This window comes from Corvus hawaiiensis, chromosome 10 (genome assembly GCF_020740725.1).
Source record: "Corvus hawaiiensis isolate bCorHaw1 chromosome 10, bCorHaw1.pri.cur, whole genome shotgun sequence".
Classification (NCBI taxonomy): Eukaryota; Metazoa; Chordata; class Aves; order Passeriformes; family Corvidae; genus Corvus; species Corvus hawaiiensis.
This window is the reverse complement of record NC_063222.1, coordinates 24,942,116-24,958,979: the sequence shown is the minus strand read 5'-3', so window position 1 is coordinate 24,958,979 and position 16,864 is coordinate 24,942,116. Positions and strand designations below refer to the sequence as shown.

The window sequence follows — 16,864 nt, the reverse complement described above, 5'->3', positions numbered from 1 at the left end:
CTTCCTTTTTTTGTTCCTTTATAAAAGCCAGGATTGCAGGTTCACTAATTATCCATGTTTAACACTGCTCTCTGTGTATTTTTGAGGAACTGATTGATCATAGCTGTTCCTGAGCATTTTAATAATGATATGAAAAAAGCCACTGATGTGATGATCGTGAATACCAAACAAGCAGTCACACAGCTCTGTATTGAAAGAGGTTTTGGGCAGGGAAAACGGACTGTTGTCAGTGTGGTCATCAAATCAATTAGGGACAAACCTCCTTGGAGATTAGCAGGGCCCTCAGTCAGGGGTCTGGGGGATGTCACAGTCTATAACTTCACCTGTAGGATCTGCCCTTGGAAAGGGCAGGGTGCTGGCAGTGGCTTGGGCATTTGTACATCGCATCCTCTTTTATTGTGTTTGGAACTTGAGATGTCGGGATGGAGGAAGGGTCAGTCCAAGTGCACAGCCCTCAGGAGCATGAAGAGCTAAAAAAGATGTATAACATGGTGGGTAGAATATTTTACATCTTGGAAACACACAGGCTTTTGTTTGTGTGCCTGAGTATTAGGTTATTCCTGATGAAAGGTGAATAAACAAGGACACAGGAAGGTACCTTCAGTGGGGAATCCCCCTGTAAAGCCTCTCTGAAATCTTCTGAAGGTGAGAAGGAGAATATCCACACGCTGCCTCTGCTTTGTTCACCCAGCAGCATAATCCCCTTGGCAAGACAGCCCGGGGACAGCACACAGCTCTCATTTTCCCTCTTGTCTCCGTGGATTGCTCTCCCTCTGTCTTGTGGGGATGCAGTTGCTTTCATCACAGTCTGACTTGTGATAAGCAAGCTGTAAGTGGCTTGAAATTCAGGTTATTCAGATAAGCATCCTAAGTTGTAACTATAGCAAGTCGAGCAGGAAGGTGTTCCAGTTTGATCTGCAGGGGAAACTAATCCAAATTTAATCACAGATACAGATACAATCTTCCATAATCTTGTGATATTCCTGAATTGCAAAGGAAGGGCTTTATATGTCAAGAATACTTTTAAATTTTTTTATTCATCTGCTATTATAGAATAATTTCATCTTTCTATAGCTATTCCTGTGTAGAAGAAGAAATGGCCACTTGTGTATCTACAACAGCAGAAGCTGCTGCTTTCCTGCTATATGTCCTTTACTAGTACAGCAATTTGTAAAAGTCCAAATAGTTTAGACTTTTAAAACTTTCAAATGCAGTTCAAGCATTTATAGCAGTGTCTGCTTTGCAGACTGCTCCCCAGACAAAACAATTAGGGAATTTTTCTGCTGTAACTGGGGGCGAAGCTGTTTCCTGGCCTCGAGATGGAGGAGACGTGGAAAGGCGACTGTGCCTTGCATTTCTCTTGATTTTATCTGTAGGATGTGAAGGAATCTTTCAGCATATAATCCTTAAAATATTGATCTTGTGGAGGAAGTCTGGGGCTGGAAGAGATCATCTGTCATCAAATTTGCTGTTCATGTGGCGTCGCAGAGCTGCATTTTCGGCTCCTGGGTCTCGCCTCCACTTGCTGCAGGGAGTCTCAGGCTAGGGCTGGGTCTAGTTCATGTACACAAGTGGTTTAGGATCTTTTATTTTGCATTGAATGACGTTGGCTTTCAGCAATATCACTGCTTTATGCCCCTCTGGGATGTGCCAGCACCAGGGAAATGCCGCTGAGGGAAGAGCTGCTGCTGGGTGCAGAGCTCCCCCATAAACCAAGTCACCCCTTTAAATCTCCAAATGGAGACTAACAAATATCACTAACTCTGAGCTCATTTTTATTAGCTGGACTATTTTTTCTCCTTTGTAAGTGCCAATATCCGAACTTAAAGCTGCGTTTGGTATATGAGAGAAATTCTCCAGATGATCGTAGCCTATAAAATTAAAATATTGAAGCTCCCAGTGTTTGAATTTATTGAGGTATAAATACTAGAACGTGGTGTACTATGTGGTTCAGCTGCTTCCTTGTTCTATTTTTCTGAGTCTTTTTGCTTGTTTTATTTCTCTGGCACTCCATACAAAGAGTTTCCTGGGTTTGATTTCGTCCTGGCATTTTTCAGCAGGCTGGTTCTTAGCAGTATGGAATTCAACAAGGTAAATAACATTTTCTGTTTATCGTTTACATTTTAAAAAGCAAAATTTCTGTTTAAAAAAAGGCATATTCCAGATGTCTCTGGGCAGTAGGACGTGTATGTAGTATACAGTCTAATAAAACAACAAATATAGCAGAAGGATCAAAAAGCTGTGCATGTTAGCAAATGGTCTGAATTTAAACACCAGTCAACACCAGGACTTCATTTTAGGTGAGGGAAATTCACATGTGAAGTATTAAAATTTAACTTCATAAATACATTTCCTCAGGAGCGGGATGTTGTGCATTTCCAAGTTTCATTTAAAACTTCCTCTTTCAGTAAATTTTGATTAGATTGTCTAACATGGAATAAACATAAAAGCATTAAAAAATATGTAAACCATGAAAGTCAAATGCAAAACAGATACAACCACAGCAAAAATATGAAAGCCAGACCACTTGTTCCTCAAGCACAATATGGGGGGCAAATTCCTTCACCGTCGACTCCCTTCCCCACAGGAGCAGTTGTGGACTTGCCTTGCATTAGATGATTTCAGAATGTGATCTAAAGAGCAATTAAATCAGCAGGAGGGTTCACTGTTGAAAGTGGGGTTCTTTATAGAAGTCTGTTGCAGGAGGGAGGCTTGACTTGGGGAGGAAGATATCTTTGGCATTTGGGATAATTTGATACCAGCATCGCCCCTGGGGGAGATGGTGGGAGGTGGAGTTGCCATCCCTGGGGACTGCTAAGGAAAGGACAGACAAAATCTAGGCAAACATCTGCCAGGTGAAATTTTTTCAGGGAATGGACTAATTGACCCTTATTTCCAATGACCCCTGTGTTGATTTTTAAGGTAATGGTGTCAACATGTCAATCAAACGCTATTTACAGTAGCACAACGTTGCTGAAGAGGGGCAAAAACTGCTTGTGTGGTACTTCTGGAAATTCAGTTTTATGGGCCTGTCTTAGACCTTCACCCATTTACTTAAACTGTTCTTGATCTTTGTCCATCATTGTCCATCATTTTCAGATGAAACTTTACAGCAGCATTCTCAAGCTGGTTTAATGCTTGTTCCGCTCTTCATTGGACTGAATGTAATCCTCTAAAATCCCCTGAAATATGGAATGATACCTGCTTAGCTTTGGAAAAGGTATCAGCAGGAGCTCACATGGTTTTTCTGGGATGTCATCTGAGAAGGTGCTATGGAAAATTCAGGTGAACACAAGGGAGAACAAGGGGTAATGTTTCCCCCCCTCCTTAGAAGTGTCCAGGGCCAGGCTGGATGAAGCTTGGAGCAGCCTGGGATAGTGGAAGGTGTCCCTGCACGTGGCAGGGGGTTGGAATGAGATGAGCTTTAGGGTCCCTTCCAGCCCAAACCATTCTGTGATTCTATGATTCTATGACAAGAGTCACAGAAAATGTGGTGCAAATTCCTCATTCTTTTAAAATTTTCTCTTTAAGCTCTCTGTGCTTTCCATGGTTGAAAATGTAATGGTGATGGAGAACGTGTCTGTTTTCCATTTATGTCAGTTGTACCTGCTTGTACCCCCAAGAACAAATAAGAGTAAAGGCCTGATGCAGAATGAAATCTTCATACAGCAAGTTTTTACAAAAGCCATACTTGACCAGCAGTTCCTACAAGCTCAAATGTGTTATCTAACCCTAATTCTTTCTCTGTATTTTTCTCTTGGCCTCAGTGAAGGAGCCATGTCACAAATCACTCTAATTAACAAGGACTTCAGAGGCAGAGACTACAGAGGCAGTGCCTGCAGGAGCTTGGAAAACTACCGTAAAATTCTGCTTTTCTTTGCTCTGCTGCTCAAGTGAAGTAAACAACAACCCAGCCCGAGCACCCTGGCTGCATTATGGACGAGCCACGCAGGAGAACCAGGGTCTGGCTGTGCTGGGCTCTCTTGTAATCCTTCCTCACCATGTCCCTTCCTTCTGCAGACGTGGATGAGTGTGAGATGCTGAATGGAGGCTGCCAGCAGGGCTGTGTCAACACCCAGGGCTCCTTCCAGTGCCAGTGCCAGGCGGGATACCGGCTCCACGCCGACGGGCGCACCTGCATCGGTAAGGAACCACTTCACATCCTTCCAAGACTGGCTTTGCTCTGTCTTTGTCTAAGTGCAAAGCTTCCTAGGCTACTCCAGTCTGAGTTTTGACTAAATATCATTACCCGTTCTGGTTCGAGCAGCCTGTGAAAATGCAGATATTGCCAAGCTTTTTGTTTTGTTTTGGGGTTTTTTTGATGGTGTCTCATGTTGGTGAAAATTTTTTTGCAGCAGGCAATAAAGAACTTAGGGGGTCTTCATTTCAAGTGACAACATTCTTTGAATTCTGAGTGCTTTTTCTTTGTGGCACATCTCCCTGCATGTTCCAGCATTGTCCTGGGACTTGATGATTTTAGAGGTTGTTTCCAAGCTAAATGATTGTGATTTACAGGATGGAGTTACTCTGTGTCTGCTCATGTCAATGAGAGCACCATGGTGCTCAGCTGTGACACATTGCCTGTTTGTGTGGTGAGGATTAACAGCTCTGCCATTAGAAATAAACCCTGTGTTTCTTAGGTTGTACTCTAAACACTGAAACAAGGCATAACAGAGTTAATTCTGCATGTTGTTAAAAAGAATAATGTAAAAGACACAGTCCTTGTATTGCATTTAAATCAGTACAAAAGTCAAATTTTTGAATTCTGCAGAAAGGATTGAAATGATCTTTCATCTGGGAAGAAGAAGGGGCACCATTTGTTTAAATTTTTAAGCCTGATTTGAGGTAATATGGGAAGAACAGTCACGAACGGTCAGACCACATCTGCGGAATAAGTTCAGTCATGGTTTGGGCATTGTCTCAGTTCCTGCACAAAGTCCCTTGGTTGTGCTTAACTTCAGCCAGAGATGTCATCAGTCATTCCTGGTATTATCACAGCAATACATTCACTGATGCAACCAGAACACAGGAGGCACCAGTGCTCAAGCTGTGGGAATAATGGATTTTTTTAGGTTTTTTGGGTTTATCACATACAGAGACTTTCAGTGTTTTGGTAATTAACTGCAATTAAAAATAGGATGAAGTCTCAGTCATTATCTTAGTTGGTGAAAGACTGGGCAAGGAAACACTGTAGTGAGAGGAAAAAAGAAAGTAAAAGCAGAGTGGTTCATGATTAACTAGAAACAGTGGTGGTTTTCTGTGAATTAAAAGAGAAATTAATCTCTCTCTGATCAGATCTAACCAGGGAAGACCCAGAAGTGAAAGATGTGATGTTTGAGCTACGGCACTCCCTCTCAATAGTCTCCTTTGTGGTGGAGAGGGAATTTTATGTGCAAAGGGGACTAAAGGGGCTTTGGGGGGAAAAAGAGAAAGAGAACTGTGTGATAAAGGCACAAAGTAGGTGTAAATGGCAATTAAATGAATTTACCTGTGTAATATATAAAGCTTTCTGTGGACATACCATAGTAAAGTTTCCTCTTGCCTCAGATAATCAGAAAGCTCAGTTTAGCTTTGTCCAAGGTGTGAACAATACCACAGAGCAAGTTTTCATTTCATAAATGTAAATGTTCTCAAGGAGTTATTCAAAATACTTCAGAGAGTGATCAGCTTTGTTTGAAGTATCTCAAAAATTACCAAGGAGAAACAAAAATAAATCCTAAGATGAGAGACAGGAGTTTCAGAGAGCTCTGCTATCATGATAATGGATGGACATGATGCTGAGGGAGGATATTGAGTCCTGTTCCAGCTGTTTGGGCAAGACACCAAAATATAAGGATATAGTAAGCTCTCCTGCATTGGAGAACAAGGCAGTTACTGATTGAGGAGGACAGGGAGAAGCATTTCATGTAAACCAGTAATGAGGAGTGCCTAGGACTGAGATTTGGGCAGTAGCTGCGTGTTGGGGATGGAGAGTTTACCCCTTGTGCTGCGCCAGGTTGTACATTCAGCTTTCATCACTCACCTGATGGAGAAGCAAACCACCAGTGCACCTCTGCTTTGACCTAGTGCAGCTAAGCAGAACATCCAGCATTTCAAACAGGCCGTGAATTAGCAATGGTGTTTCTTCCATGGATACTTCAGAGGATGTAACAATCTCTCCTGCATGCTGAGCATAGAAAGGGACCACATTCTGGCACTGAGCTGTTCATGGAAGGTGGTTATCTCAGCTGCAGAAATAAGAAACAAGCATCCCTTTAGGCTTTTCAGAGGAGCCCAGCCCAGATTGCTGTTACATTCATCCTTTCCACGTCTTCCTTCTCTTTTTTGGCAACCCTGTGTTTGTGGGAGCAAAAGTGCCAAAATCATTTGAGGGGAAGCAGATTTTGCAGCCTGGATGGTTTGGAAATCTCCCATACATAAGGAAGTGGATCTATCATCTTAAAAGATATTCAGCCTACATGTGAAGACTCAAAAACCTGGGATAAGATACTTTCCCATGTGATTGATGGAATATTACTGAACTTCTGTCACAAGTTGTTTCCAGCAAGCCTGGTCCTCCTGCCACCTCATCACAGGGTGTTTGGGATCCTGACTAGTTGCTCTTGGTCCATCCCTCTGCTGCCAGTATGAGCCTCAAAATACATGGATAGAGGAAATCTGCTTTTGTCATTCTTCCTGTTCTTATTGGAAACTTTTGCTCGTACTCTAAGGCAGAGAATCTCCAAAGTGGGTTGCCTTATTCAGTGATGACCAGTGCTTGAAAGTAAACTGCTTCATTCCTGAATCCTTTGATGTTATCCAATACTTTGTGCCATGACAAAATCCCATCTTTTTCAATGCTCCTTTTCTTTCTTCAGCTCTTTGGTCCCACAAATTTTGCTCAATATTGAATTCATTTTTAGATTCACGTGCCAGACCAAATATTCACTGCAACACTGTCCAATTTTTTTGTTTGTTTTGTTTGTAATGCCTTGATTATGTTAATGCAATGAATTTGACTTCACTGGAGCTTAACCAGCTGGTATCTGAAAAGCTGAAACTCGGAAAGAACATGTTTATTGTAGTATCGGGCTGTGGGTTTGGATTGATGTAGATTCATTGTCTTCAGTGGAATTTATTCCTTTTTGAACTCCTAGAAGTGAAAACAGGGCACAGCTGTTGAACCCTGATTCATTTCTAGTGCCAGCTGTTACCTTTGATGTCTGCTGTATGTGGAGAAGCTGTTGAGGTGCAGGTTTTTTATGGAGATTTTAGCCCACTAAGGCTCTTAATAGAGAAAATAACAAAGAGAATATCTCTACAACTCTGTAATCTGTTTCCCAGTACAAATAAGCCCTGTATGTCTGAATTTACATTTCTTGTCATTGCCAGGGTTGGATTTAAGGTGATGGAAAACATAGGTTGGAAAAGGTTGCATGTTCTAACCCCATGGTTGCTATGCATGTATCTAACTATGGCTTCAGACCCAGCTCTTTGTAAAAATACGACCATTATTATAAAAAATAAGGGGTTGGGAAATGTGTATTTCCTAACTGTTATCAGATCAGGGGCCTACAAGAGAGCTGGAGAGGGACTTTCTACAAGGACATATTGTGACAGAACAAGGCAGAATGGCTTTGAATTGACAGAGAGCAGGGTTAGATTGGATATTAGGAAGGAATGTTCCCTGTGAGGGTGGGGAGGCCCTGGCACAGGGTGCCCAGAGAAGCTCTGGCTTCTCTGGATCTCTGCCCCTGGATCCCTGGCAGTGCCCAAGGCCAGGTTGGACAGGGCTTGGGAGCAGTCTGGGACAGTGGAAGGTGTCCTTGCCCATGGCAGGGGGTGGAATGAGATGATCTTTAAGATGAACCCAAACCATTCTGTGATTCTGTGATCCGTGTTTCTCACATGGTGTCTCCCACCACTGTCCCCCTCCTCAGATGCCACCTCCCTTGCTTGGCATCACCTGGCATCATCACCAGCCATCTGGAATCCATGTCAGGGCTGGGTTTCTACCAGATTTCGAGAGTAAATCTTTGAAAGTGAATGTCAGGCCATATTTCTGCCTATGGAGGTGCTCAGACCTCCAGCCACAAGCCCCTTTGTCACAGATGGAATCAGACCCATGAGGTGCCAAGTCTCTCCCTTTCTCTGATCAGAGATGTGTTGCTGGCTCCTGGCAGCACGAGCATAATCCGTCCTGTCCTGTCCCTGGAGGCTCCTCTCCTTCAGTCTGGCACCTCCTCTCATGGATCCAGCGTGATGCTTCAGCAGCAGCCGTGACAAACCTGCCCTGGGTGCTCCAGGGGCACCCCTGGGCTCCCTGGCCGCTGGCAGAGCCACACACCAAATTGGGATGCACAGTCCCTCCAGTGCAGGATTTCACACCTGTCCCCTCCCACCTTCAGATCCTCCAAAATTCTTGTCATGACAGGTTGCTGCTTATCTCCCCTTGCATCCAAATTGGCTCGTGCCCAGAAACGGAGGGAGAAAATGGCACTTTTAAAAGCCGAGATGTATATTCTGTCACTTGGATTTAAGATGTTTTTCGTCTTCTGAAATATTTTCATCTTATTTGAATATTCTTGCTGGAAAACAGGTCTTTGGATACAAATGTGCAGGGAGCTGGAAGCTCAGAGTGCATGGGGTCTGCTGTCTCCTGTGTAGACATGAAGCTGCTTTCAAGTTCTGTTTCTAACAGGGCAGAATGTTCGTGGGCACAGGTGGAGATTGGAAGCCAGGGTCAGGTTTTTGTGCAGTGAGGTGCCTCCTGCTGTGTGTGCAGCCAGGAGGATGTAAAAATTTGCTTTTCTTTTCACCTTTTTAACACACACTTGACTGCACAAACTCAGTGTTTGCTAATTGGTGGCATAGGGTGAAACAAATCCTGTAGCAGGTTCTGCAACTAACATTTGCTAATGTCTGTTGCAGATAAATGAAGAAATATGAATATTGCTAAAATAAGTATCAGTGGTCTTTGCTGACTTCATTGGGTTCAGAGTTTGGTGCATTCCATGAAGGACCAAATAGTCTTTCCAGCTACTCATAGAGAACACAGAATCCTAGAGTGGTGTGGGTAGGAAGGGACTTCAGAGCCCATCCAGTGCCACCCGCTGCCATGGGCAGGGACACCTTCCACTATCCCAGGTTGCTCCAAGCCCTGTCCAACCTGGCCTTGGACACTTCCAGGCATGGGGCAGCCAGAGCTTCTCTGGGCACCCTGTGCCAGGGCCTCCCCACCCTCAGAGTCAAGAATTTCCTCCTAATATCTAATTTAAATCTCTCCATACTACATCCCTGCTGTTGAAATACATCTCAGTGCAGCCGTGCACACACACTGCCATCCGTGCAGCACAATAGCAGCGTCAAACCATCACTCTTATTTTTACATGCAGCATGTGAATAGGTGTGGGTGTGTGTTAACATGTTTTGTCAGGAGGAGAAATGTTTCTCCAGAGGCCAGGGATATGTGTTGAACAAAAAAGAATATTAATTTGCTTGGGTGAAAGAAGCAGCATCTTTAAAGATGTACAGAGGACCCTCTGTTCCTGTGGTTTGCTGTGTGAGTCTGTCCTGCAGAGTCTGTGGCTTCTGTCATTTGCATTTTTTTATGTACGAGGCTGAGGAAATCAGCCTGAAAGACAACTACTATTTTTAATCAATGAAAGCAGGCCGAGAAGAAGATAATCAATGGGCAAGTGCCAGCAGGGCTGTTCTTTTTTCCCCTCCTTACCTCAGTGGATTGTCAGTGCTTTGGTGCTGTCAGATCAAAGGGTGCTGTGCTTCAGTCAGCATTACAGCCCTTAGATCTCACCTGCCTCTCCCTGGAATCAGGATTTCAGTGGTGTGGGACACTGTGTCAGCCAAGCCCTGTGAGCACAAGGGAGAGCAGTCACTCAGGGGTGGGGACAGGTGCGTTTGTGAAAGCTGTTCAGTGAGGTTTGCCTGGTTTTGCTGTCATTTATGTATTTAAAATAGGATATAAGTTTCTCAGGTTGTTGACGTGCATTCCTTCACTGCTTCCTTGGCTCCAGCTGTCAATTCCTGCAGCGTTAACAATGGAGGCTGTGAGCAGGACTGTGTTCAGCTCAGTGAGGACCACTACAAGTGCCAGTGCCAGCCAGGCTACAAGCTGAAGACAGATGCCAAATCCTGTGAAGGTGAGTCCTGTGATACCTGCCTGAAGACACACAGTAAAGGCAATTTAAAAAACCCCAGGATGGTGTGTTCATTCCTATTTCCCCCTGTGTGCCAAAAGCAGCTTTAGGAATTGCTTATTAGCGAGATTTTAAAATGACACGTTTGAGGTGTGAAGTTCACTTCAAATCACAACTTTGAACAAGATTTTGGCCTCGTAGATCCCTGGCTGTTCCTTGCATGCTGATGGTGATGGCGTAGGTTAGGAACTTAATCGTGATTTAATTCTAACATTTTATTGTTCATCAAGTTGCATATAGAGTTGGCCTGTATTACATGTTTTATTCTACAAAAAGTCTTTTCTTTATCTCCTTTTAGCTTATCACAGTCTGATTCATTCATCCTCCCCTTCAGGTATCTAAGCACTCTCTCAAGCAGAACAGCAATGCTACCTTTGAGTTTGATTGTTGCTTTTCTTTTCTCGTATATCTTAACATATTCATCAGTTTTGAAGGCAACCCCCCCATTCCCCAACACAAGCACGCACACACCCTTGAACATGCCAGAGAAAGATAGGGCCAAATTTATGGATTTATTGAGCTGAAATTCCTGTCACAAAACCGTTTCCATATGGCTCCTCTTCTGCTCGGAGATTTTATATGCTGTGTATGAAGTGTAAGTAAATCCTGCTGTTCAGATGGCTCCCAGCTCCTGCTGGGTGCAGAGAGCACTCGTCCTCGGTTTGAGCCTCCCCAAATCCTGCCCTCTGTGGGGGCTGCACCTCAGGGAGCACCCACATCCTGGTGGCCTCTCTGTCTCTCACGGGGTGGCCACGTTCTGTCCTTGATTATCAGAAAGAGCCAGAAAAGAGGAGCTTTAGGGAGAAGGGGGTGTCAGAGACCTTCCTCCACTGTTCTCCATCCTGTTTCTCAACATCTTGAGATGTCCATGGCCAGCTGGCTGTGCAGGGACTGCACAGGACTGAAGGGTGGGTTTTTATGGTGTGGTGGGGTCACCAGGGTTGGAGTGTGGTGATGCCAGGTGGGGTGGGAGTTGTCCCAGAGTGGTCACGGCGCAGTTCAAGCTTTCCTGGGCCACCTCATACTCTGTCTCAGCTGGGCCCCTAAGGGGGGAGGTTTTGCCACTGCTGTTCACTCCCTCACGTCATGGGGCTGAAGAGGGTCAGCCACCCACCAAAGGCAGTGGTTCATCACCAGCCAGCAATTACTGAAAATTGCAGAGGGGCAGGCTCAGCCTTGTCTGCAGGTGAGGCCTTACCTGGGTGCCTGCTTACCTCTGGGTGTTTAAATCAAAATAAATCAGTGCAACTCCCTCAGGAGGGCAGTTGTGCCTGGGGGAAGGAACATCTGTCTTGTAAGCAGAGCTCATCTTGAAAAATGAGGACTGAGTAGGATGCTTTTCCCCCCATAAATACCTTAGTGAATGAATACCTGGGAGAGAAAAGTGCTAGGTAAGCCCATGGACAAGATTTTTACAGGAACAAATGAGGGTGGTCATGAATGCATTTGGGTTGTCAGTTCAGAGGTATTTTAAGTAGAAGAGGTGGGAGGAGGTGAGCCTGGCTGGTTTTTTATTTTCCAACCACAAGGCTTGGCTGCTGGAGTCATGGTTTGGATGGAGAAAACACAGTGTATGAGAGCATTTGCCACAGCAGGTGTAGGTGTTGGGCAGGTGTGGATTCATCCCTGTGGACTACTTGGGAGCTAATAGTGCACCCACAGCCCTGGAAAGCCTTAGAGAAACACTTAAGCCTGGCAATTTTGCTCTTTAACACTTTATATTTTCTCCAGTGTGAAGTCACGGTTGCTGTGAACAAGAAAGTTAATTTGACAAGGCCCAAATCTCTTTTCTTTAGGTGCACTAGAGGTCGTGGCAGATAGGCCTGGAGACCCTGTTCTTTACAGCCTTGCAGTGAAGGACTGGGAGGTCTGCCCCATCCCTGGAAGTGTTCAAGGCCAGGTTGGACGGGGCTTGGAGCAACCTGGGATAGTGGAAGGTGTCTCTGCCCATGGCAGGGGATGGAGCTGGATGAGCTTTAAGGTCCCTTCCAACCCAAACCATCCTGGGATTCTGTGTCCTGAGGCACGTGGGCAATGAAACCATGCCAGTAAATTTTTCACCATAGTGTTTAACAGCTTGGAGTAGGGCTTTGTAGGATGGAGTCTGTTATCTACTAAAGTTATTAAATGAACCAATAAGAGGCAAATGTGTGAAACAAGAACACTAATGAGTTATTTTTGGCTTTTCCTGAAACCTTCTTGTAACAAGAACATGCATGTCACTGGAAAGCAAGTCAATCACTGATTGCCTTATGTCCTGAAGATCTTTCCTTTACAAACTTACCTCATCCAAGGATTTCCAAGGCTGCTATCTTTATTTGAATTACTATGTTTTACTAACATCTACCATGTAATTTGTTGTTTGCCTGTTGTCATGTCACAGAGCATTACAAGCTTTACTCCGTGCCGTAATCATTCTCAAATTAAAGCTTTAGCTGCTCTGAAAACCTTCATAATATGCAGGTTTAGCAGATGCTGTTTGATAGTGATTTCATTTAATTTACCCAAATAGAAAAAGAATCGGCAAATAACTCAATATTTCATATCAGCACGGAGTGAGTTCTTGCTTGGAGCTAAATCCTTTGTAGACCGCAAATTGTCGAGCTGCGGAGCCAAGTTGTCAGCCTTGGAAGTGTCATGCACGATGAAGTGCTGCTGTTCCTTGGAAACCTATTTGCAACCTATCGTGTCAGAAGTCCAATTTCACTTCTACATCCCTAACAGTGCTTTTATTTTTTTTTTTAATACTGTCAAGTCAAACTGAGCCCTGCAGCCTGGAACGGTTGTGTGTTCCCGAGATGGCAGGAGGTGACGTGAGGGAGTTTGAGGCAGTTCTGTGGCAGCTTCCTCCTTTGCCAAGTGGTGGCACAAAATGCCACTTGGCTGCACAGAAAAGTGACAAAAAAAGCCCTGCCCCATATTTGAATCCACATGAAGTAGAGGTTTTTCTCTCCTATTCCCTTCTCCTGCGTAGCTACTGGAACAGCGAAGCAGCCAGGTCTAGAGCAAAACTCCTTCAGCCCTTCCCCAGGGTTCCTCAAACCCTGACTCCATTGTTGTTAAACTGATGCTGAGTTTTTCCTGGGGCTCTGAGAGAAGGGGAAGGAAACGTTGGGCTGGAGGCAAGTGATGAATATTGGTCATCTGTCTCAAATCAGACAGTAATTAGTAAAATGCTAAAACTGAATTAGAGCTGGAATTGTAAGGAAACAAGTATAGCTTTTCAAAAGTTTTAGTTGAAGCTAAGCAGAACTCTAGAGGACACATTTTCAAGCTGTCCTCCAAGTTTACCTGTGGAATTTTATTCAGCAGAATTTCGGTGTAATGAGTGCTCCAAAGCAAAACCTCAGCGTGGTGCAGAATGTCAGATCCTAACCAAAATCAGACCTGTCTGAACAGTTGTGGTAGGTCTGTTTTGGTGTGTACCAAGTCTTTATTTGGTCAATGTGCTTCCAGCAGGTGCATGTTCCAGAAATAAACCCATAAAACCCAGTGAAATCTTCGAGGTGGAGGCTTCTGCAGGCACTTGATGAAAGTTTTTCTAAGTACTTGCCACTTAGAGCAGCTTATCCTTGAAAAGGTATTGTTCAAGAAAAGGGAAGAGCCTTGATGTACAACATGAATGGCATATGTTTATAGACTGAAAGATGTCTTTGGGGGCTCTTCAGTGTTTATTTCCCCTAGAGCCTTTTAAATATTCATTGGTTTGTGGTGAGCTCCATCATTGTGTGTGTTTATGGATTCACACATACTGGAGTGCTAATTGCTGTTGTTTAGAGGACTCTTGAAAATCTGTTCAGGTACAGCAAAATAACAATAAAATGTACTTTCTTTGTCCTACTTCCAATGTAATACAAGCTTGGTTTCCTGCTGTTTAAAGCTCATTGCTGCTCTATGAAAAATGTTGTTCAGCAACAAAGAGCATCCAGAAAAACAGCAGCTTTTCTGTACACCAGATGCTGTCACATTTTTTCCCTGTCTAATCTCTTCCAGCTACTTCGTCATTAGTTGTAACAATGGCAGGTAAGACCATTTTCAGGCAAAAAGTGACCTTTCAGTTGACAGTGTGCTCTAATTGGTTTCAGTGATAGACCCCTGCACAAGTGGGAATGGAGGATGCTCACAAATCTGTCAGAATGAGAGAGGAATTGCAAAATGTGGGTGTCGTCCAGGGCATTCTCTTTCTGCAGACAAGAAGTCCTGTTTAGGTAAGAAACTCTGGACCATTTATTGTGAAGAAAGGTATTAATCAGTGCTCTGGCTTACTGAGCTGTGAGTGGAAAGGAATGTTACACAAATATATGTGTGCATTTTGTAGCAGTGTTTCTCTCTGTCGTGTTCACAGCAGCCCAAAGTCTTGAAGGACCTTTTTAGTGATGAAAATTCCTCTGTGATCTCCTAAGTCATGCTTTCTAGCAACTGGATTTGTCAGTGCTGTAGTGTTATTCTTGTGGGGTCCCTTTAAAATAATGTCCCAGATACAGCTCCTGGAAAATTGGTTCAAGTAAAACTCTGAACCAGGTCACTGAAAACCTATTTAGAATTCAAAGGGCTTTTTAGCTGGAGAGCTGTTTCCATATTAATGGAGAAACTACTGTGAAGGAAGGAATCATGATGTGTAAGATTTCCAAAGAGAGGAGCTTAAAAAGTTGAATTCTAAAGTCTGTATTTAGTCTGGGGGTGTCAAAAGGATCTGTAGCGTTTCTGACCTGAAATGTGGGGGAATTAGAGATCAAAATACCTGCTTTTCTCTTTCACTGAAACTCTTGGAAGATAGTTTAGCAGTTTTATGAAGTAAAAAGCATTTGTGGACATGATGGTGCACAGATTTTTAACAGCCAAGTCAAGATCAGGGTGTGTGTATATACATATATAGATACAGATATATATTCAGACACTAATTTTAAACTCCTCTTTTGGAAACTTGGCCGAAATCTTGCCAATATTTAAATTATTGTCTCGTCTAAAGGGTGCTGGGTGCCTTTCAAAATATTTACGTCCTACCCTGAGTATTTTACTCAGTTGCCTGTAAGCCCTTCTGTGAGAAGAATGGCAGATCTTAGAGATTCTCTCTTACTGGAATTACTCATGAGTAATTACTGTAAATAAGAAGTATTTTCAAGTAGTGTAGTCACTTCACTGATGGTGAGTGGATGGAAACAGCTGTGGGTTTAGCAGTAGGGTCAGCCTGTTGTTCCTTTTATCTCAGATACTCACTGACATTTCTGTTGATTTATGTATAAACTGAATCACTGAGTTAACTTGCAGTGCTACATATTGGAACAAATTTTCTCCCCAGCCTCATGGCAACAATCTTTTGAATCATTAAGCAGCGTGTCTTACCATGGATATACAATTATTGGTTTTTTCTCCTAGAAGTTACTCAATGTCTTTTGCAAAATTCAAGCTGCTGTTTGACTCTGGAAGCTGAGCTGGGAGGAGACAGAGGGCAGCTGAAGTGTCATACTTCAGCTATTACCTGCAGGACAGGAAGAAACCTGTGCAGGATGGTGGCTGTGGTTCAGCTTTTTATTTTTCTGTTTAAGGAGAAGAAGGGAAAAGAATATTACAGCACTGGCCAGCACAGTGTACTCGCAAACTGACAATTAGAGAAAAAGGAGAAATAACCCATTTTATTCTAAGCAGCAGCTGCTCACATGGCTGCTTCAGAGAAGCTGTCATTTGTCCTGAAATTTTCATGAGCCAATGTGTGGTGTTTGCACTGCCTGGGGCCTCTCTTTGCAAGGAGCCTGATTGCATCCGTCAAGCTCCTTGTGCTCAAGTGCATGGGCACAAGCACAGCACTGGGCACAGCACATGTGGAGGGACAAAACTGCTAGAAAGTGGTTTTCTGGGATAAAAAGTGAGGAGCTGCACATCAGATTGTTCCCTGCCATGTGCAAGACACTGACCCGGGTTCGGTGCAGTAAATTGTATTTCGCCAGAAAAATGTCAGAAGGAACAGGAGCTGGATCAGGGGTTTGCCATGTGCGATACCAGTCTTCGCACAGAGGTTGGTGTTTTGTGCAGCTGTATTTAGTGTAAGTTTTTGTGGTTTGGGGTTTTTTTTTTCACTAATTACTCCTTAAAAGTACTTTTATGTTCCGCTGCGGTTTTTAGGAAGATTAATACCTTTGGAGGCACTTAACTCCAAAATACAGTCTAGCAAGTGTGAAGCTGAGGAGCAGCCTGCGTGACAGGGACCGGGGGAAGAGCAGCCTTCCTCCTTAGGGCTCTGCACCTTTTCCTTTCCTCACAGTGGGGTGAAGCTGCTCTGGTTGCAGCAGGTGCCTCCCCACTGTGCTGCTGCAGAAGCAGCTGCAGGATTCAGGGATGATCTGTCTCCATCGTCCCTGCTGAAACCCAGCCACCACTTAATCCAGATCATTTGACATTCAGAAAATAATCAGCTATTTCCTGCTCCGTTAATTTAACTATAATGACATGGAGGACGTGGTGATAATTTCAGAGTTTTAGAAGTTAGGGCTTTCTTCTGAGTTCTTCACATGAGGTCTTCTTTTGCCATCACTCTTTTTACAGGAATAATAAATAAGTTGCTTTGGCCGATTCTGCAAATACAATGTGTGACACTGTAAATGTTCACACTGAGAAATTGAAGGTCAATGGTGCTTAGAAAAAAAGATTGTTCTGGAGAATAATGTGAGTGT

At 43.7% G+C, this 16,864-nt stretch overlaps 1 protein-coding gene across 8 annotated transcripts in view; it reads left to right on the top strand.

The window, feature by feature from the left end:
* LOC125330790 (multiple epidermal growth factor-like domains protein 6) overlaps positions 1 to 16,864 on the top strand; it is a 190,882-nt gene that overhangs the window by 117,840 nt on the left and 56,178 nt on the right. For all 8 annotated transcript variants that reach the window (XR_007205705.1, XR_007205704.1, XM_048314411.1 and 5 more), the window contains exons 6-8: positions 4,021 to 4,143; positions 10,014 to 10,139; positions 14,282 to 14,404. Coding sequence is in view for 6 of the 8 variants with exons in the window: in XM_048314411.1 (XP_048170368.1) it covers positions 4,021 to 4,143; positions 10,014 to 10,139; positions 14,282 to 14,404 (372 nt within the window). In the remaining 2 variants the exon portion in view is untranslated. The remainder of the gene's footprint in view (positions 1 to 4,020; positions 4,144 to 10,013; positions 10,140 to 14,281; positions 14,405 to 16,864) is intronic.